General features: G+C 49.5%; 1 protein-coding gene and 1 long non-coding RNA gene across 2 annotated transcripts in view; one reads left to right on the forward strand and one right to left on the reverse strand.

The window, feature by feature from the left end:
* Positions 1-23,099, reverse strand: part of LOC310636547 — a 331,701-nt gene that overhangs the window by 299,427 nt on the left and 9,175 nt on the right. The gene's annotated exons all lie outside the window — the stretch shown is intronic.
* On the forward strand, positions 1,891-7,945 carry LOC310633328 (uncharacterized protein; the record flags this gene model as incomplete). Its single annotated transcript, XM_083351031.1, has 2 exons — positions 1,891-2,017; positions 5,212-7,945. The coding sequence occupies 2 exons, from the start codon at positions 1,891-1,893 to the stop codon at positions 7,692-7,694; spliced, it is 2,610 nt and encodes an 869-aa protein (XP_083207157.1). The 3' UTR covers positions 7,695-7,945.

Raw genomic sequence — 23,099 nt, forward strand, 5'->3', positions numbered from 1 at the left:
GTTGTCAAATGTTGGCCACCATGGGCTGGCTGAAGCAAAGTAGGAGTAAGTTTTGACTCTGCTTCTGTTTTATTTATGTACGCTTGATCGGCTCAAAAAAAAAAACAACCAACGCATGACCCATAACAGAAATTCCTGTTGCAAACCACAAGTAGTCCTCGCTTAACAACGGTACTTGGGACCGGAATTTCCATCACTAAGCAATGCAGTCGTAAAGCATGCCATCACACGACTGCATCAGTGACGGCATTCCTGGTTGCCGCTGTTAAGCGAGGATCTCAGGCGGTTAAACAAGGACTTCCTTGTGACTTCCTACTGGCTTCCCATAGGCAAAGTCATTGGGGAAGCCATTAGGAAATTGAAAGTCCCAAGTAGCCCAAGCAGGCCAGCAGGCAGATAAGGGGCTGCTGCTGGGTAGAGGAATGTGTGAATGAGTTTCCAACATTCTCTGGTGGCTTCGCTGTTGACTTTGCTTGTGGGAAGCCAACAAGGAAGGTTGCAAATGACAATCTCGTGACCTGGGTCATTGCAACCATCATAATTGCAAGGCGGTTGCCAAATGCCCGGATATTAACCACGTGACCCAAGGCTGCTGGGACATCCAGAGGACTGGTCATAAGTCCCCCTTGTTCAGTGCCATTGGAACTTGGAACGGTGGCTGAACAAGGGGTTGTTAATCAAGGCCTACAAGATCCTGTGTTGTACAGCTCCAATCTCAGTTGCAATTTTACTCTTAAAGTGATATCTTCCACTGTGGTATAAAATGTCTCCAAGATTAAAACACCTAAATTTGAGGGCCATTAATGGGTAAGGGGCTGGACTAGGAGTAAGGAGACCCATGTTCGGATCCCCACTCGGTCATGGACGGTGATTCTGTTTCCCATTTGGATTGGTCTTCTCTACGGTCTGAGTGTTTCTCAACTGTAGCAACTTTTAAGAGGTGTGGACTTCCAACTCCCACAATTCCCCAGCCAGCATATTCCGGGAGTTGAAGTCCACATATCTTGAAACGTTGTTCAATGTTGAGCAACGCTGGTCTAACTTGTCCCAAAGATGCTTTTTTTCACGAGGCAACTGGACTTTCTTGTTTTTCTTTGAAGACGTTTCGCTTCTCATCCAAGAAGCTTCTTCGGCTCTGACTGGATGCTGGGGAGATGGAAGGATTAAGCAGCCTTCTCTCAATGGGGAGGGGGGAGAGAGAGGGAGAGAGAAGGGGGGGGGTATGACAACATCTATCTCCCATCTACAACACGGCCCTTTCAGAAGTTCCCAGAAGCCTCCAGATCCATTTGCACCACTCAGGTAAACCTGAGGAAACAGATAAAGCCCCAAGTGGCCTCAACGACACTCTAAGAATGCAAATGACCGGCTTTCTGCAAGGAGTATAAATCCTTCCATTTCCCCACCGTCCTGTCGGAGTTGAAGAATCTTCTTGGATGAGAAGCGAAACCCCTTCGAAGAAAAACAAAAGAAAATCCAGTTGCCTCTTGAAAAAAAGCACCTTTGGGACAAACCACGACCTGGATGACTTGAGAACCTCCGTAGACATTTAGCCGGCCTTAACTTGTCACTGAACGGTGGTGCCTGTTTTAATTAGGTTACTAATTATTGGCGTATATAGCCCTACATTCAGGGAGAAAGACTTGTGGGGGTGTCCTTCAGATGTCAACCCAGCTCCATCTTAGTCTGCAGCCCAGTTTCATCACCTTCTCCTGTCATGTAGGCCCAGTTGGATGGATTTGCTCATCGTAAAATGGATTTGTGGCTCAGCTAAGACGGGGGGGGGGGGTCAAGGATAGCTTCAATTCGTGTCCTTTGATGCCCTGCTTGGAGCCTCCATTTTCTTCTCTTCCCCTCAGTGCCTCTGCTTCCAGATCTTTCCTTGAAGTGATGTCTCCCTTTTCCTTCCAGGAGCTGGGACCCATTGAAGAAATCGCGCTGGTCTTCTCCGAGGGAGAAGAGTCACCATCAAATGAGGCCGATGGGGACATTCAGGAGAAAGATGTTGGATCCTTGGGTGAGAATAAATGAATTTTACCTTCCTTTGAAAAAGAAAAAAAAACCACTTTTTTTTAAGTAGGAACCCATAAAATTTACAGGGATACAGACCCTCAGCTTATGACCATAATTGAGCCCGGAAATTGTAAGAGTCTCTGGTTGTTAAGCAGGTCATTATATAATCATAATATACAGTAAGTCCTCATCTTACGACCACAACTGAGCCCAAGAATTCCGTTGTTAAGCGAGACAGCTGATAAGTGAATTTTGCCCCATTTTACAACCTTTCTTGCCACAGTTGCTAAGTGAATCACTGCAGTTGCTGAGTTAGTAACACGGTCGTTAAGTGAACCCGGCTTGCCCACTGGCTGTGCCCTTCAGGAGGTCACAAAAAGTGACACCAGAACTCTGCGTCGTAAATCGGAGTCAGTTGCCAAGTGTCTGATTTTGATCATGTGACCCTGGGGAAGCTGCAAAGGTCGCAAGTGTGAAAAATGGCCATAAGTCACTTTTTTTCATGCCGTTGAACCTTCAGACGGTCACTAAATGAACTGTTGTAAATCAAGGACTACCTGTAGTTAGAGCGGTGGACTAGCATAATCTAGCATGCAGAGTAGACAATCTATGTACACTCCTGGGATTTCCCTGTGTGGTTTGCCATTTAAAATTTGATCCTAGCCCAGCAGTAGGCAACCTTGGCTCTTTTATGACTCACGGACTTCAACTCCCAGAATTCCTGAGCCAGGATGGCTCAGCTTGGAAACCTCTCCCTTTCCCCTCAGCATGGCTGGCTCAGGAATTCTGGGAGTTGAAGTCCACCAGTCATAAAGCAGCCTAGGCCAGGGGTAGGCCACCTTGGCTCTTTTATGACTCGTGGACTTCAACTCCCAGAATTCCTGAGCCAACATGGCTCAGCTTGGAAACCTCTCCCTTTCCCCTCAGCATGGCTGGCTCAGGAATTCTGGGAGTTGAAGTCCACGAGTCATAAAGCGGCCTAGGCCAGGGGTAGGCAACCTTGGCTCTTTTATGACTCATGGACTTCAACTCCCAGAATTCCTGAGCCAGCATGGCTCAGCTTGGAAATCTCTCCCTTTCCCCTCAGCATGGCTGGCTCAGGAATTCTGGGAGTTGAAGTCCACGAGTCATAAAGCGGCCTAGGCCAGGGGTAGGCAACCTTGGCTCTTTTATGACTCATGGACTTCAACTCCCAGAAGGCGGAAACCTCTCACGCCAGGCGGAAACCTCTCCCTTTCCCCTCAGCACGGCTGGCTCAGGAATTCTGGGAGTTGTCCACGAGTCATAAAAGAGCCAAGGTTGCCTACCCCTGTCCTAGAGAAATGAAGTCTAGTGTTGCAGCCTGCTAAGCTACCTATCCAGCTACTGGAACAGTATGGTATAATAGTTAGAGCGGCAATAATAATAATAATAATAATAATAATAATAATAATAATAATAATAATAATAATAATAATAATATAATAATAATAATAATAATAATAATAATAATAATAATAATAATAATAATAATAATAATAATAATAAAAAGTTGGAGGGGACCTTGAAGGTCATCTAGCCCAACCCCCTGTTCAGGCAGGAAACCCTATACCATTTTGGAAAAATGGCTGTCCAGTCTCTTCTTAAAAACTTCCAGTGTTGGAGCATTCACCGCTTCTGGAGGCAGGTTGTTCCACTGGTTAGTTGTTCTGTCAGGAAGTTTCTCCTTAGTTCCAGGCTGCTTCTCTCCTTGGTTAGTTTCGATCCGTTGCTTCTTGTCCTGCCTTCAGGCACTTTGGAAACTCGGATGTGGGAAATCCAGATTCAATTCTCTGCTCAGTGCAAAGCTCCTTGGAAGAATTTGAGCCAGAGATCTGTCAGTTAGATAACCGGGGAAGAGGAAAGAACCATATACTCTTTTCTACCATGAAGGTAGTCCTCAATTTATGACCATTCTGACAATTGGCATCCATTTACAACCGTTGCAGCATTCTGGGGTCATGTGATCCCCATTTTTTACCTTCTCAGCTGGCTTCCAACAAGCACAGTCAATGAGAGAAGTTGGATTTGTTTAACGACCATTTAGTTCACTTAACAACTGCAATATTTGCTTAACAACAGTGATAAAGGTCATAAAATCTGGCCCGACTCATTTAACAAGCACCTTGGTTGGCAACAGACATTCTGACAATACATCAAGGATAACCTGTACATTAATTAAAGATAGATAGATAGATAGATAGATAGATAGATAGATAGATAGATAGAATGATGATAGATGGAAATAGTAGATGATAGATAGATAGACAGATAGATAGATAGATAGATAGATAGATAGATAGATAGATAGATAGATAGAATGATGATAGATGGAAATAGTAGATGATAGATAGATAGATAGATAGATAGATAGATAGATAGATAGATAGATAGAATGATGATAGATGGAAATAGTAGATGATAGATAGATAGATAGATAGATAGATAGATAGATGATAGAATGATGATAGATGGAAATAGTAGATGATAGATAGATAGATAGATAGATGGATAGAAGATAGATGGAAATAGTAGATGATAGATAGATAGAATGATGATAGATGGAAATAGTAGATGATAGATGATAGATAGATAGATAGATAGATAGATAGATAGATAGATAATAGATGATAGATATAGTGATAGATGATAGTTAGATTCTATGATAATGATAATTAGATAGATTCTATGATAGATGATAGATGTAGAGATAGATGATAGATATAAATAGATAGATGATAGAGATAGCTAGATAGCTAGATAGCTAGATTGATGATAGATGATAGATAGATGATAGATAATAGATGATAGATATAGTGATAGATGATAGATATAGAGATAGATAGATTGATAGATGGATATAGATAGATAGAATGGTGATAGATGGAAATAGAGATAGATGATAGATAGATAGATAGATAGATAGATAGATAGATAGATAGATAGATAGATAGATATAGAGATAGATGATAGATAGATGATAGAGATAGATGATAGATGATAAATAGAATGATTAGATTGAAATAGATGATAGATAGATAGATAGATAGACAGACAGACAGACAGACAGACAGACAGACAGACAGACAAGGAACCAGGCTAACACTGCTCCTCTTTTTATTATTTTTTTATGTGGATGCCATATTTAATTTGTCCTCTTGGCCTTTTTTGTGGGCGCAGGGTGGACGTGCATTAACGAGAAGATGGCCCACGCCGAAGGTTTTGACCAGGTTTTCAACAGGACCCTGAAACGGGGGAGACTGGAAAACAAAGTTTCCCACTTTGGGGAGCAGGATGACATTCTGCACGGGTGGTACCGAGCCGAGAGGAAGAAAGGCAGTGGCTTGCAAGACAGGGAGGAAGGCTCTCTCCTCTGGGAGGGCGAGGAATTGCTGGATGGTCCCGGGGTTGGCGAACAGTTCCACGAAGGAAAAGACGCCTATCTGGCGGGCGGGTGGAGCTTCCGGCAGAGAGCCGATCTGATCAAACATGAGAAAAACGATCTTTACAAATTCTCTGACGGAGGGAGGAGCTTCAAAACGACTTCCCCGGGCGCTTCAAGCAACGAGAACGACGAGGAGAAGAAGCCGCACCAGTGCCCCGAGTGTGGCAAGTCCTTTATCGCCAAAGCACACCTGATCATCCATCAGCGGATCCACACCGGAGAGAGGCCCTTTAAGTGCCTGTCCTGCGGGAAGACCTTCACCCAGCGCTCGAACCTCACCGTCCATCAGCGCATCCACACGGGCGTGAAACCCTTCCAGTGCTCAGACTGCGGGAAAAGTTTCTGCTCCAGCACCAACCTCAGTAAACACCAGAGCGTCCACGTGAAAGGGGCCCCTTACAAATGCTTAGCCTGCGGGAAAAGCTTCAAGATCCACGCCCACTTCATCGCCCACAAGAGAATCCACGCCAGGCGGAAGCTCCACTCCTGCCCGGATTGCGGGAAGTCCTTCCTCGCCGCATTGCATCTCATCATCCACCAGCGAATTCATACCGGAGAGAAACCCTATAAATGCTTGGAGTGCGGGAAAAGCTTTAGCCAGAACGCTCACCTCAAAGTGCACCAGAAAATCCACAAAAAAGGGAAGAGGTTCCAGTGCGCCGACTGCGGAGAAAGCTTCCTCTCCAGGCTGAACCTCAGCCAGCATCAAACCCTCCACTCCGCCGAGAACCCCTACAAATGCACCGAATGCGAGAAGTCCTTCCGCCTCCACTCTCACCTGCTTGCCCACAAGCGGAACCACGCCGCCAAGAAGCCGCACAAGTGCTCCTATTGCGGGAAAGCTTTCTTTACCAAATCCTACTTCATCATCCACCAGCGGGTCCACACCGGGGAGAGGCCGTTCAAGTGCTTGACGTGCGGGAAATGTTTCAGCCAGAGCTCCCACCTGAACGTCCACAAGCGCACCCACACCGGGGTGAAGCCGTTCCCGTGTTCTCACTGCGGGCAGAGTTTCAGTTCGAGCGCCAACCTGCTCAAGCACCAGAGGATCCACACAGGAGAAAACCTGTACATCTGCTCCGACTGTGGGAAGAGCTTCAAGGTGCACTCCCACCTGATTGCGCATAAGCGAATGCACGCCGCCAAGAAGCCCCACAAGTGCTCCTACTGCGGCAAGTCTTTCTTCGCCAAGTCCTATCTCATCATCCACCAGAGGATCCACACCGGGGAGCGGCCCTACAAATGCTTGGCTTGCGGCAAGAGCTTCACGCAGAGCTCCAACCTGACGGTGCACGAGCGCACCCACACAGGCAAGAACCCGTTCCAGTGCTCGGACTGTGGGAAAAGCTTCAAGGTGAGTTCGCACCTGCTTGCGCACAAGAAGATCCACGAGACCAAGAAGCCGCACAAGTGCTCGTACTGCCACAAGTCCTTCGTCTTCAAGTCGTATCTGATCATCCACGAGCGGATGCACACCGGCGAGCGGCCTTTCAAGTGTCTGGCCTGCGGGAAGAGCTTTAGTCAGAGTTCCCACCTGAATGTTCACAAAAGGACGCACCTGGGGAAGAAGCCGTTCCAGTGTTCCGAATGTGGGAAAGGTTTCCGGGTGAGTTCCCAGCTCCTGGCCCACAAAACCATGCACGTGGCCAAAAAGTCTTACGCCAGCCCGACTAGCAACAACAACAACAGCAATAGTAGTAACAACAACAGCAACAGCAATAGCAATAAATGCCTGGATTGCGGGAAAACCTTTATTTCCAAGTCCTACCTGATCATCCATCAGAGGATCCACACCGGCGAGAGACCCTATAAATGCCTGGTGTGCGGGAAATGCTTCAGCCAGAGTTCGCACCTGACGGTCCACCAGAAGACGCACCGCCGCGTGAAGATGTTCCAGTGCTCCGAATGCGAGGAGAGTTTCAATTCCCACATGAAGCTGTTGAAGCACCAGAGGATCCACATGAAAGGGAATCCCTTCCAGTGCCTGGATTGCGGGAAATCGTTTGTCACCAAATCGCAGCTCATCATCCATCAGAGAAGCCACACCGGGGAGAGGCCGTACAAGTGCCTGGACTGTGGGAAAGGGTTCAGCCAGAGCTCCAATCTTATACGACATCAGAGGATTCACTCGGGGGAAAACCCCTACAAATGCTCGGACTGCGGGAAAAGTTTCTGTTCGCACGAGAATCTGATTAAACACCAGAGAATTCACACCTAAAACCCTGGACGAGCTGTTGATAAGAGGTGACGTGGACCTGTGTTTCCCAACCTCGGGGGATTCTGGGAGTTGAAGTTTCGTGCCTCTTAAAATCCCCGAGGTCGAGAAACAATGTGATGGACCATTCCACTGTATTAGCCAATAGTCTGCTGGGGAGACCACACCACAACAAAATGCCACATTGCCGTTTGGCTGTCACGACACGAGAATTTGCTGCTTATCAGAGCATCAGTGGAAGAGATGAATCATGTCAAGGCAGAGGAATGGAGAAAGTCTCCCGGGGGGGGGGGGGGAGAGATTCTCCCATGTATTTGGAAGCCTTTACTCAGAATTTGAACTCAGTACTGTTTCTAAACTGAGGAGCTAAGAGCGGTCAGAGAGTGTAATTCTGCATCCGTCAGCCGGCTTCAGAATGATTCTTAAGGCCCACCAGCCAAGCCATCTCTTGACAAAAGCTTCCAGGTCATGTCTGTTAAATAGTCACTCCAGATGAGATTCTTTTAATTAGACTAATCTCCCACCTTTTTTCTTCAGGCCTGCAAAGGGATTTCTTTTTATTTTATCTCCAGAAACGACGGCTCTGCCAGGAAGGTTCAACTGAGAGAAAGTCCAGGGCCTTCAAGGGCCTTCCATGTTTAAGGCTACTTGGATCTCCATCGTCCTCCTGTTCCTCCATAATCACCACCCTGCATTGATCTTGGGAGTCTCCTCTGCAAGCTAGAAATTTTCATTCATCTTGGTCTACCGTAAAGAGAGGCAATCCAGCATTCTCCATATGTACAAAGATTGTGGGTGGTAGTTTAAATCATGTCAAAGATGGGGGTGAGGCTGGAGCCTAGCCTTGATTCCTTCTGACTAGCATCACTCTCTAGAGCTTAGGTTGACCAAGTCTTTCCGGTCACCTTATCTGCTGCCTTTTGTTATTTAAAAAAAATGGATCCTGTTTGGGTCGTCGTCGTCTTCAAGCAGACAGTCCTATCCCAAGCTCTTGAGGAGATTCTTTTTTTCACAACTTTGGAAAATGGAAGCGTGGGACTTCCTAAGCTTCTATAAAAAGGGAGAAACAGAGGTGGTAGGATCAGTCCAGGAAAAAAGCCACAAAAATACTTCGTTGGCGACCCTTGGTGGATTTTCAGGTGCCACAAGGCCTAGTGTTTTCGGCCAGATGTCTTGGAATTGGCGCAGAACACAAGAAACTGGATTTTTAAAATGGCCTTTGGTTTAAACACGAGCCCACTGACCAACTGAAGGTTTTCAGCCTGTTGGGTGTTTTCCTCAAAATTATTTATTTTTCAATGCATTAATGAAATCACGAGTCCCGTTGATCCAACTAACACCACCTGGACTCTGCAGTTAAGAAAATGGTTGCGAGATGAGTGACTACGGGCTAATTGAAGAAGACCCGACACCACCCCACCGCCCCCCGTTCCTGCTTTTCTTCTGGAAATGTGTGTAAATCACCAAGCTGTTTTCATAAGGACGCGAAATTCTTGATTTTGGGCGTTTCGACATGATCATCCAGCCTTCTTGTGTTCACTGCCTCCCAAAGAACAGACAATAAGTCTTAACAAACAACATATTCTTGTTTTTTTGGGGTGGGGGTAGGGATAGGGGTGGAGTTCAGCCATGTAATAATTATCCTCTTTCCTATAAAATGGAGGCAGCCCAAAATGCTGGTTTTTAATTGGAAGTGGTGAAATCTTAAGGCACATATACAGAGAGAAATCGTGTGTGTGTGTGTGTGTGTGTGTGGGAGGGTTGTCTGGACACCTCCAGATGTGATGTCACGAAGGCATCGTCCAATAAGAGTTAGTGAGCTTTGTCTAGGTCTGGTTTTCTTGTAATCCCCACAGGGTGTCCCAGCAACCAATACTGCGACCAATTTTGGTCACCATGCTACAAAAAACGGTGTTGAGACTTTGGGAAAAAAAATCAGAGAAGAGCAGCTAAGATGATCAAAAGCCTGGAGTTCAAAACATATGAAGGACTTGGGTTTGGCTAGTCCTAGGGTAGGCAACCTCGGCTCTTTTATGACTCATGGACTTCAACTCCCAGAATTCCTGAGTCAGCATAGCTGACTCAGGAATTCTGGGAGTTGAGGTCCATGAGTCATAAAAGAGCCGAGGTTGCCTACCTGTGGGCTAGTCTAAAGGAAAGAAGAAATAGGGGTGATTCCAGTATTTGAGGGGCTGCCACAAAGAAGAGGGGATCACGTTATGCACCAAAGCACCAGAGGGCGGGACGAGAAACAAGGGTTGGAAGCTCATGAAAGAGAGAAACAACCTGGAATTAAGGAGAAACTTCCTGACAGTGAGGACAATTAACAATTTGCCTTCAAGAAATCGTGGGTGCTCCATCACTGGGTATTTTTAAGAAAGAGACTAGACAAGTCACTTGTCTGAAATGGTATAGGTTCTCCTGCTTGAGCAGGGGGCTGGACTAGAAGACCTCCATGGTCCCTTCCAGCTCTGTCCTATTCTATCTTAGAATTTTGGCTTCAAAAAAGGGGCAAGGAATCATCGCTGTGGGTGACATCCTGGGGAAATCTTAAGACAGGACCCTTTATATAGATCAGGGGTCTTCAAACTCGGCCCTTTTATGACTCATGGACTTCAACTCCCAGGATTCCTCAGCCAGGCATGCTGGCTGAAGAATTCTGGGAGTTGAAGTCCATGAGTCATAAAAGGGCCGAGTTTGAAGACCGCTGATATAGATGTTTCTCCCAGGCCTAGACAAAGCTTACGAATTCAGAGTTGCATTGTGATGGTTTGGAAAAACCAAGGAAGAAACTGCCGTGGGGGAGAGAGAGAGAGAGGAGAAGACACGAATTGGAACGATGGTTAGGAAAGGGGACTTTTTGAGACAAGGCACTTATTGGGGAAATGTCTTTCCTCCTTTATAAACGGGGAAAGAGGTCTTCCATTTGGGACATGTAAGTAGCACCGCTACCAAACCTTTTTGGGGGGATCCTTTCCAGGATATTAAAAAACCTTTTTGAGATGCAAAGGTGGACCGTGTCTTGGTAACGGCAATGCTCTGCCCTGTCCACCGGGCAGCAACCAAAGAGAAAAGACTATTGTGAATAAGGTCACCGTAGGCAGCAAAGAAGGGACGCGGTGGCTCAGCGGGTTAGGACGCTGAGCTTGTCGATCAGAAGGTCGGCAGTTTGGCGGGTCGAATCCCGAGTGCCGCGTAACAGAGTGAGCGCCTGTTACGCGTCCCAGCTTCTGCCAACCTAGCAGTTCGAAAGCCACGTAAAAAATGCAAGTAGAAAAATAGGGACCCCTCCGGTGGGAAGGTAACGGCGTTCCGTGCGCCTTTGGCGTCTAGTCATGCCGGCCACATGACCACGGAGACGTCCTCGGACAAGCGCTGGCTCTTCGGCTTTGAAACGGAGATGAGCACCGGCCCCTAGAGTCGGAAACGACTAGCACGCATGTGCGGGGGAACCTTTACCTTAACCTTTTTAGGCAGCAAAACATGAAATAATAGAGGGGGAGGGAATTGGTAAAAAGGGAAAACCAAGAGTAGGAATGGCGCAGCGATTTTGAAATGCCTTTGGGATAGACCAGGGGTAGGCAACCTCGGCTCTTTTATGACTCATAGACTTCATAAAAGAGCCGAGACCTTTGTAGTGGAAACAAATTGCTCTGTTTAAGAACAAAATGGAAGAGAAAGGAGAATTCAAAGATATACTGGGAAACGCTGTAAAAGTGTAGGAAACGCAGTTCAGACTGGAGTCTTGCTCCATTAGGATCGTTTACCTTTCCTGAACTGAACATTGGACACAGTTTAAGGTGGGCTGTTTTGGGTCCATTACTTTGAATAAAGTGTTTCTAAAATGCCGTGTGGAACAAGAATGGGGCAGCAGTAGAAGAGACTCGGAAAGTGAGTTTTGTGGATGGTCGAGGACGAAAGCGTCAGCGTTACACCGCCTTGTCTTTCTGCAAAGGAAGAACGATATGCAACTAAAACCAGACTTCCCTTGCTGTGCCCCTTGAACAGGAAAGAAAAATCTCTCTACACTTTGCCAAAATTAAAGAAGTGTAACTTCTTCGTACATTTCTTGTAAGTATGAAAAATGATAATAAAATATATATCTATACAAAAGTTAAGTGTTGAGTGCTTGAGATCTGCCCATCGTTTTGGGGGAAAAAAATTCATCCCAATTTATTTCCGGAAAGCCGAAGTAGAACTTTTCAAATGCCATTCGGCCCCCTGGGATTGTTGCCACGGTTTTAAATATCTTTAGAGAACTGAATCAGGATTGAAACCTAAATTCGGCCGTAAATTTCCTCAGTCAGGTTGTCCACTTTCATCTACTGATTATTTTGTTTAAAAACATTTATACTGCTATTCCTCAAGGTGTGATGGAAACCTGAGCCTGGGATTATGGTTGTAAGTCACCACTGTCATACACGGAGACATTATATGATTAAATCTGAAGTTATGACTCTTTACGAGTTGTTTTTTTCTCTCAAAGTTTATTCAACGAAAGTTAAAATGGAAAAAATACCAACATATTTTTTAAAAAGGTGGACAAAAGAAGAAAAAAAAAACACCACAAACATTAAAGTGTCTTAAAAAAAGACTAACACATATACACATCTTCCCTAATTGAGCGCTGATTAATATTATACGTTAGTTTCCCACCCCGCGAAATAGGCCAAATGAATGTTAAACTACTAAACTATTAAATCTGTTTATATTCTTTTGACAGTTGTTAAGCAATCTATTTTCTCCGATAGTCGTTTTTTTGGGGGGGGGTTGCCAAAAACCGGAAATAAACACCAGAAACCAGCAGAAAATGTCGCAAATTATAGTTGTTTAACTATGGGACACTACAAACAGCCATAAAGGTGAGCCAGTTGCCAAGCACGCAAAATGCAATCACATGGACCGCAAGATGTGGTAACTCCGAAAATGGATAAGTAGCTCTGCGGAGGTCCACTGTAATTTTCAACAGGTTTTAAGCAACCAGTTGTAAGTCGAGGGCTCTTTGCATAGCTGCCCATTTTATTTATTTATTTATTTGTTTTTATAAACCACCCTTCTCCCGAGGGACTCGGGGCGGTGTACAGAGGAAGGAAGGTATACAGATTGAACAATAAAAAACAATAGTAAAAACAAACTGGGACCCCAATTAAAGCTATCATGCCAGGCCGGACTGCTGGAACAGGAAGGTTTTTAAGTCGCGCCGGAAGGTGCGGAGGTCGGGGGCCATCCGGATTTCGGTTGGTAAGCTGTTCCAGAGGGCTGGCGCACCCACTGAGAATGCCCTCCCCCTGGGGGCCACCAGCCGACATTCCTTGAGCGGTGGCACCCTGAGGAGGCCCTCTCTGTGGAAGCGCACAGGACGGTGGGGTGCTGACATTGGCAGAAGGTGCTCCCGTAGGTAGTCCGGACCCATGCCATGTAGGGCTTTGTATGTCATTGTTAGCACCTTGAACTTCACACGGAAGGCAACCGGAAGCCAGTGCAGTGCACGGAGGGGAGGTGTGATATGGGAGTATCGGGAGGCTCCCAAGAGTGTCTGTGCCGCTGCACTTTGCACCAGTTGAAGCTTCCGAGTGGATCTCAAGGGCAGCCCCATGTAGAGAGCGTTACAGTAGTCTAGGCGAGAGGTCACAAGGGCATGGGTGACTGTACGTAAGGCATCCAGGTCCAGATAAGGCCGTAGTTGGCGAACTAGTCGAACCCGGGAGAAGGCCCCCTTGGTCACAGCTCCTATGTGATCTTCCAGGGAGAGCTGCGAGTCTAGGAGGACACCCAGGTTGCGGGCCCTATCAACAGGGGGTAGTAACTTGTCCCCGATGTTAAGCGATGGGATGTTCTGAATATCCTGGCTTGCCGGTACGTACAGCCATTCAGTCTTGTCTGGGTTCAGTTGAAGCCTGTTCCTCCCCATCCATTCCCGGACCGCTTTCAGGCAGCGGGACATCACGTCGAGGGCATCACTGATATTGTTTGGAGTTGAGATAAAAAGCTGGGTGTCATCAGCATACTGATGGTACCCTACTCCAAAGCTGCGAATGATCTCACCCAGCGGTTTCATGTAGATGTTGAACAGGAGAGACGAGAGGACCGACCCTTGAGGGACTCCGCAAGCGAGAGGCCTCGGGGTCGACCTCTGTCCCCCTGTCAGCACCGACTGCGAGCGACCCTGGAGAAAGGAGGAGAACCAACGCAGAACCGTGCCTCCCACTCCCAGTCCCCTGAGGCGTCGCAGCAAGATACCATGGTCGATGGTATCGAAAGCCGCCGAGAGGTCTAATAAGACTAGGACAGAGGAATGGCCCCTGTCCCGGGCTCTCCAGAGATCATTCATCAGAGCGACCAATGCCGTCTCCGTGCTGTAGCCCGGTCTGAAACCCGATTGGTACGGGTCTAGATAAACCGCTTCATCCAGGATCTGAGGAAGTTGGTGCGCCACCACGCTCTCAACAACCTTCGCAAGGAAGCGAAGATTGGAGACAGGACGAAAGTTATTCAAAGAGGATGGGTCCAAGGTGGGCTTCTTGAGGAGAGGTCTCACCACCGCCTCCTTCAAGGCGGTGGGGAAGTGACCCTCACTCAGAGAAGCAGAGATGACCGCTAGGAACCAGCCTCGTGTCCCCTCTCGAGCTGCATAGGCCAGCCAGGAAGGGCACGGGTCCAGTAAGCATGTGGAGGCGCTCAACCTTCTCATAATCCTGTCCACTTCCTTAGGAGTTACAGGATCAAATTCCTCCCAGATGACGTCGACAAGACTGTCCATGTCTTGTTCTTCCAGCTCAGCCCAGTTGGAGTCCAGGCCAGTTCGAATCCGAGCAATTTTATCCAGCAGATATTGACCGAATTCCTCGGCTCGACCCTGCAAGGGTTCCTCCCTCACCTCTTGGTTTAATAGGGAGCGAGTCACCCTGAACAAGGCAGCCGGGCGATTATCTGCGGACGCGATGAGGGTGGAAAAGTAGTTGGATTTTGCCACCCTTATCGCAGCGAGATAAGACCTGGTGAGGATTCTTAGTCGCAATCGGTCGGATTCGGATCGACTGGATCTCCAACGGCTCTCTAGGCCCCGTCTCCGACGCTTCATCTCCCGGAGCTCCGCGGTGAACCATGGGGCTCGCTGGGATCTGCGCCGGGTCAGAGGCCGCAAGGGTACAACTCGGTCCAGAGCCTCCGTGGCTGCCTTTTCCCAGGCTTCCACTAAGGCATCCGCCGAGCTGTGAGCAGGGAGTGCATGTGTGTCCCTAAGCGCTGCCTGGAACTTATCAGGGTCCATTAGGCGCCTAGGGCGGTACCATCTGACTGGCACCGTGCACCCACGGTGGGGGGTGGCAAAGGGGAAGTCTAGCCGCAGGAGGTGGTGATCGGTCCATGACAGGGGCGTAACAGTTGTGGCACCCCCACCGATATCATCACGCCATCGTCCAGACAAGAACACCAAGTCTGGGGTGTGGCCTCTCTCATGAGTCAGTCCAGAAATTATTTGCGACAGGTCCATGGCCGCCATGGAAGCCATGAACTCCCGAGCCAGTTCGGACGATCCTCCCAGGGACGGTAGATTAAAGTCGCCCAAGACCATGAGTTTTGGGAATTCAACCACCAACCCTGAGAGGACATCGAGTAGCTCGGGCAGGGCCACCGCTGCACGATTAGGTGGTAGGTACGCCAGCAGCAGGCCCAACTGCGCCCCTGGGCCGTATCTCAGTAGGAGAGACTCACACCCGACCATCTGAGGGACGGTGGTCTCTCGCGGGCTAAGGGATTCCCTGACGATAACTGCCACTCCCCCGCCCCTCCCATGGGCCCGAGGCTGGTGCAGCACCTGGAAACCTGGCGGGCAGAGGTCAACCAGAGGGACACCACCCTCTGGGCCCAGCCAGGTTTCCGTGATGCAAGCCAGGTCCGCATGCTCGCTCTCCACTAGGTCACGAATGAGGTGAGCTTTGTTAGCTATGGACCTTGCATTCAGGTAGACCAGCCTTAGCATGGGAGGCTGCAGACCTTCGCTCCCGGGTCCTCCGGGGGAGTACAGAGGGTCGGAGCGTCTCACCGCTTGTACAGAGCGGAGATGACACTCCCGGTGACGATACGGCCCTCTGTCTGTGCACCTTCTGCCGTTCCCCACCATCCTGGGAATGGGATGTTTGTCAGTACGCCACTGGGTATTATCGGCGACTGGTCCTCGTTGTACACCGTCGCAAATGGTTGTGGGCCTGGCATGCGTTATGGTGGCTGGAAGGCGTGCCTTTCCCGCGCAACCATAGTCTTCTCCCTCCCCCCTCCCTAACCCCACAAAAAACTTAACTAAGAACTTAATCAGGGGCCTCTTGTTGGGCTTATGCTGGAGGCCCCTGACCCTGCCCGGCCATCTCTCAGAGGCCCAGTGGTTGGGCCCGTCATGGAGATTGGATGTGGTGCAGGCGGGTCGCACCCAGGAGAGGGGGGAACCCCTGAGGGCGTGTAGTACTGTGCTGGAGTATTGAACGAGCATAGTCACAAGGGGTTCCGGGAAGGCAGTCCCCTGGATGGTGAATTTGCAGGAGGGTCGAGTCGGGTTGGTGGGTTTCTGGATCGTCGCCCTGCCACTGCCACTTGGCCAGGCGAACCCCCAGAAGCAGGCCACTCCTCATCCTCTCACGATGGGTTGTGTCTCTGCTTCCGGGGGTGGTCCAGAACGTACTCTGGGTGAAGCATACCCCATAGAGCTCTCACCTCTATGGGGTTGCAGGTGTAAGACCAAGCCACTCTGCCACCGTGGCTTGCACCAAGGCCCGTTATGTCCTGTGGGGAGAGAATGGGCAAGGATGGTTGAGAGTGGGCAGAAGGCAAGATGGAGGGATTCATTAATTGGCGTCAGCTCTGGTGGTTCAGCCGCCCAAACAGTTCCCTCCCTGATCCTCTGGGCGTTGTTCCCGGCCGCAGCTCCATAGGCCCCTATTGGTTGGGGACCGTCCAGAGCGTGGCCTCCCAGAGGTATGGGAGTCCCTGGTGTCATGTCGCTGCTGTTGCCGTCTCCGTTCAAGGTGCCTCGAAGAGGTGGCTCAGGGTGTGGGCCGTAGATGCCTCGCCGCCGCCGCTACCGCCGCTGTCAGAGGGCCCTGGGCAAAAACGGTCGACCGGGGCCCGGAGAGGCTGTCACCGCCGTCCTCGCTTTCGTTGCCGCCGCTTCCGCCGTACAGGGCATAGAGGAGTCGTTGGCACCCATTCGTGGCGGTTGCAAACGGCTCAGAGTGCAGGCCGGAGATGCTACGCCGTGTCCATTTTTGCCGGCGTCGAGGGATCCTGGTGAGAGTGGTCAGCCGGGGCCTGGAGAAGCTATCGCTGCTGCTGTGGCCCACGCCGCCGTCGCCTCCATTGCCCAGCGTCTCCATTGGTGTGAATCTTTCGGAGGCACTGCCGCCTAGGAGCAGCCCAAGGTGGTCGAGGAAGAACAAGGCACCGGCCCCACTCAAGAAGACTGTATCGGTTCAGGGGGCGGGCCGGAGACGCCGCACCGCTGTTGCTAGCGCCTCTGTCAAGGCCTCTGTCAAGGTCCCTCGGAGGACGGTCGACCGGGGCCCAGAGAAGCTGTCTCACCGCCCGCGTCTTCGTTGCTGCCGCTACCATCGTAAAGCTGGTCTGCGGCGTCTCCTTGATCACTCGGAGACGCCGCCGCTATCCGGGAGCAGATTAGGCAGCCGAGGCAGAACAGCAACTCCGGCCCCGCTCAGGATGGTTGTAACGGCAGCAGCGGCTCAGGGGGCGGCCGGAGATGCCACGCCGCCAGCGCTACCGCCGCTGTCAAGGCCCCTGGGAGGCGAACGACTGAGCCTGGAGAAGCAGTCCCGGCCGCCGTCGTCTCCGCTGCCGCCTCTTCCACCGCCCAGCTGATCCGCGGCGCCTCCTCTGATCCTCGGAGACGTCGCCGCTGCCCGGGAGCGGGCCAGGGGAGCCGAGGTAGAGCGGAGGCGTCGACCTCAATTCAGCTGGCTGTACAGCCGCAGCGGCTCAGGGGGTGGGCCGAAGATGTCACCGCCAACCGCCACCGCTGTTTCCAGCCCCCTGGGAAGATGGCCGGCTTTGGGCTTGGAGCGCTCTCACCGCCACTGTTGCTGTACTTGCTTTCGCTTTCGCCGCCTCCGCCTCACAGATGATCTGCGGCGTCTCCTTTGATCCTTCGGAGACGCCAACGCCGCCCAGAGTAGATCAGGCAGCTGAGGCAGAGCAAGGATGTTGGCCCCATTTAAAACGGCCCCCAACGGCCCAGGCGGTGGGGCGGAGATGTCCCGGCACCCCTACAGCTGATTCGGGGTGGCAGCGGACGGCACATTGCCCATCTCAGCTGCCTAACTTCTGACCCCACCCCAGGGGTCTGTTGACATCCCTGGGGGGCTCCTGGGGGGACGCCTTACCACTGGGGGTTACGGAGCTCTCCCCAGCACGTCCGCCATCTTTGGAGCCGGCAAAAAAATGTTGGGCAGTTCCCAACTAACAATTATTCTAATAAACCATTATTGCCTGGATTCACACAACATATTGAGCCATGATGCTGGTTTACACCTACGCACAGTCACCCATGCGCTCGTGACCTCCCGTTTAGACTACTGCAACGCTCTCTACATGGGGCTGCCCTTGAGGAGCACTCGGAGGCTTCAGCTGCAGCCACGCGAGTTGTGATGGGGGCTTCCCGACACTCCCATGTAACACCTCTACTCCGCGAGCTGCATTGGCTTCCGGTTGCCCTCCGGGTGAGATTCAAGGTGCTGGTGATGACCTATAAAGCCCTAAATGGCTTGGGTCCGGGATATCTGAGGGAACACCTGCTGCCGGCATCAAGTTCCCTTCGTCCAGTGGGAGCCCACAGGGAGGGCCTTCTCAGGGTGCTGCCGGTAAAAGATTGCTGCCGGGTAACACCCAGTGGGAGGGCCTTCTCAGTGGGTGCGCCTGCCCTTTGGAACCAGCTGCCCGCGGAGCTTAGGACTGCCCCCGACCTTCGTTCATTTCGCCGGGACCTGAAGACCTGGCTCTTTGAGCTCTCTGGCCCGGGCTGAGAGTTTTTAATTGGGTTTTTTATACTTTTTTTCACGGATCAAATTTAATCTTTTTAATTGTTTTTAATTTTTGTATCAATGTTTTAAGTACCCTGTAAACCGCCCTGAGTCCTTCGGGAAAGGGCGGTATATAAATTCAATAAAATAAAAAATAAAATAAAGCGGCGGGATTTCGCACAGTTACGCTAACATCAACTAAAACCAAGCCAGTCACAATAGGTGGTAATGCCTGCTGTGTGAAACCAGATGCAAACTGTGTTTGCCTCTCTGAAAAGGGTGGAATAAGGAGAGTCATTCAAACATATCCTCTTAGGACTTAGGGGAAAAATGGAGAGGAATGGAGCAATAAAAAATATGATAAACTTCCTCAAAATATTGTTTCTCCATCTGCTTATATAGCATCCTATTGAATGAATCCATTTTCCAGGGTGGTACAATTTAGGAGCACGTGGGTGACCAAAACAAGTGGTGAAGTTGTTGGAGAGAAGTTGGAGAAAAGGAACATTTCAAACACAAATCCACCCTTGCTCTAAAGTACAGTGATGTTTCATTGTTAATAAAACATGCTTTTCAGGTTAAGTAATTTCTGCTGATTTCTAATACTTTCGCTTGACAAATTTTAAAGGCCTTTTAATACAAATATTTCTATGCAAAACACCAATCTCCTAGCTATCTATCTACATGCAAAGGTTGGTTTTTTTGTTTTTTTTTTTACAGTTCCTTAACTTTCACTCACATCGATAACTGTATCTATGTGTCAAGCTAACGTTGAAACTCTGCAGATAAATATTGAGTTGGAAGAGAGTAAGAGACGAGCTTGGCATTTTTCTCTCCCATCAAAATTATCTGAGGGTATCTAAACGTTGGGATGCGGTGGCTCAGTGGGTTAGGACACTGAGCTTGTCGATCAGAAGGTCGGCAGTTTGGCGGGTTGAATCCCGAGTGCCGCGTAACAGAGTGAGCGCCTGTTACTCGTCCCAGCTTCTGCCAACCTAGCAGTTCGAAAGCATGTAAAAATACAAGTAGAAAAATAGGGACCACTATGGTGGGAAGGTAACAGCGTTCTGTGCGCCTTTGGCATCTAGTCATGCTGGCCACATGACCACGGAGACGTCCTCGGACAAGCGCTGGCTCTTCGGCTTTGAAACGGAGATGAGCACCGGCCCCTAGAGTTGGAAACGACTAGCACGCATGTGCGGGGGAACCTTTACCTTTACCTTATCTAAACTTTGTCTCCACTATGGGTCCTCATGTGGGCCCTAAGATTTGAGCTGGTTCCGAAACCTTTCCCACAATCAATACACGAATAAGGCCTCTCCCCTCTGTGGTGTCTCTGGTGAGTGATGAGGTGTGATTTTTGGTCGAAGCGTTTTTCACATTCGGAGCACTGAAAGAGCCTCACTCCCGTATGGGTCCACTTGTGGGTACTGAGGTTGGAGCACACGCTGAAGCCTTTGCCACAGTGCGCGCACACATAGGGTTTTTCGCCCGTGTGAGTCCGCCGGTGGCTCGTCAGATGATGCTTCTGGGTGAAACTCTTCCCACAGTCCAGGCATTTGTAGGGTGTGGCCGGTGTGGATTCGCACGTGGGCAGCGAGGTCTGAACTCACATAGATGTTTTTGCCACACTCCAGGCATTTAAAGAGATTCTCTCCGGTGTGGATCCGTTGGTGCCGGCGGAGGTTGTGACTTCCCACTGAAGGTCTTTCCACAATCGGAACAGATCAAGGCTTTCACGCACATGTGGACGCGCTGGTGCCTGCTGAGGTGCCCGCTTGAGCTGAAGATCTTCCCGCACTCGAAGTACCGGAAGGGCTGCTCGCCCAAGCACATCTTCCGGTGGGCCAGGAGCTGGCAGCTCTGGCAAGACAATGTCCCGCATTTTTCGACAGCTGGGGATCGACCAGCCCTGCGCGGGTCCGAGTGGGTGCTGATGCTCCTCCCCCTGCACAGGCCGTGAGGCAGCTTTTCCCTCCTATGGCTTCTGAGGTGGCTGGTGAAACCGCTGGGGTGGCGGAAGCGTTTCCCGCACTTGGAGCATCTGTAAGGCTTCTCTCTGGAGTGGCTTTTGAAAGGAAGAGCAAATCCCAAGCTCTCACCACCCATTTGACTGACATACAAGCAGGAATGGTGTTTTTCAGTCATTTGGACGATGCCTCCGCGAGTTACGAGTCTGGATCTCAAAATATACCCCAAACCTTTTGTGTCCTTTTCTTTTTCCTGGCTTTATTTTTGGGGAAATACAATCTGGGGTCCAGCTCAAGGACTTCCCATCCAGAGGATGTAAATTGGGTTCTTTGCCCCTGCGGACTACGTCTTTTCTTTTACAGGAATCATTTTTCCAAGAAGGAATGGACTTGCTCTCTCGTTGCCTCGCTTCAGGCTGACTTACGGAAATCTCTCCGCTGGGCTGACATGAGGATGGGTTTTCAGCAGCCAACCCTTGGCGTTCGACGGGATCAGTCAGTTCCAAGCATGGGTTCCTTTCCCCGACATCCTGAACGCACCCAGCTGGAAATGTACAACAAAGCATCACACTCAGAAAGCTAATAATAATAATAATAATAATAATAATAATAATAATAATAATAATAATAATAATAATAATAATAATAATAATAATAATAGCAAGAAATTGAGAAGACCAGAGTAATTGCTGAATTGTTTACAGCAGGGGTTCCCAACTGGGGGTGCGAAAACCTGGTTTTTTTTTTAATCCCTTTTATATCCCGCCCTTCTCCGAAGACTCAGGGCGGCTTACAATTTAAAGCACAAATCAATGTGCTTAGCAGTAGCCTTCATTCTATGTATATGCCTGCTTATTAGGGCTTTCACACACACACCCCAAGCGGCATTATTACAAAGTCAGCTTAATTGCCCCCAACAATCTGGGTCCTCATTTTACCTACCTCGGAAGGATGGAAGGCTGAGTCAACCTTGAGCCTGGTGGGACTCGAACCTGTACTAATTGCAGGCAGCTGGTGTTACTTAAGGAGGCATTAGCCCACTGCTCCACCAAGGCTCAAAATTATAGCGTGTAGGCATAATTCGTTGCGGTTATTTCTAACTTTTTTAAGGGGTGCGAGAATATATCAGAAGCGTCCTAGGGGCGTGGGGTATAGAAAAGTTTGGGAGCCCCTGGTTTACAGGAAGTCCTTGATTTAAGATCAGTCGCTTAATGACGATTTGAAGTTACGATGGTCCTCCCCAGGGTTACTTGCAAGCCCACATAAAGTTCTAATGGCTTCCCCCCTCACAGTCACATTCATGGCCGTTTGCTGCGTCCTGCAGTCACCTGACCACAATTTACAATATTTGGGGGTTTTGTTGTTGTTTTTTTGGCCAGAAACCAGTGTTTATTTCCAGTTTATGGCAAAAGACACCCACTGTGGACAATGGATTCGCTAAACAACCGCAAAAAGAGGTCTTAAAATCAGGCCCTAGTCAGATGCCCATCTTCGCTTCCTTCGAGCTGGCTAGCAACTGCCACCACCAAGGGGGAGGGCGCAATTGGGCTGGAGGTGTGAAAGAACGCTGTGGGAATTTGGGGGAGTATGGACACTAACGGGAACCATAACCGAGCCATCTGCCTGCCTTCAAGGACGCCGGCCCTGGGAAAGAAACTGACGGCGGCGACTGAGGCACCGGTTTCCCAAAACATCGGAACAGAGCCTGATTGGACGACTCCCGCAGGGGGGAGGGTTTTGGACATTGGGAATTGCTTTCAATATACGATTTTCGCGCGGTTTTCCTTCAGAGCTTGCCCCGCTCACGCTGCCCTCACCCTCTCTAGTAAAAGTGCCTTTTTTCTAACGCCTATGGAGTCAGGGGCCGTTCTTTCTTGGGGAGCAGGCTGTGGCCGGTCTGACAGGCCCGGTTGTTGCTTAACAAATGCCATGACTATGACTCAATTACCATCTTAAGTCAAGGACTTAATGTCGTAATGCTCGAGTTACGACAATTCACCAAGGCTAAAACATACAAGGAACGGTTGCTGGAATTGGGTATGCCTAGTTTAACGAAGAGAAGGACGAGGGGGGACATGATAGCAGTCTTCCAATATCTCAGGGGCTGCCACAAAGAGGAGGGACTCAAGCTATTCTCCAAAGCGCCTGAAGGCAGGACAAGAAGCAACGGATGGAAACTAACCAAGGAGAGAAGCAACCTAGAACTAAGGAGAAACTTCCTGACAGTTAGAACAATTAACCAGTGGAACAACCTGCCTCCAGAAGCTGTCAATGCTCCAACACTGGAAATTTTTAAGAAGAGACTGGACAGCCATTTGTCTGAAATGTTATAGGGTTTCCTGCCTGAGCAGGGGGTTGGACTAGATGACCTCCAAGATCCCTTCCAATATTATTATTATTATTATTATTATTATTAT

This window comes from Vipera ursinii (genome assembly GCF_947247035.1).
Source record: "Vipera ursinii genome assembly, chromosome: 2".
NCBI lineage: Eukaryota > Metazoa > Chordata > Lepidosauria > Squamata > Viperidae > Vipera > Vipera ursinii.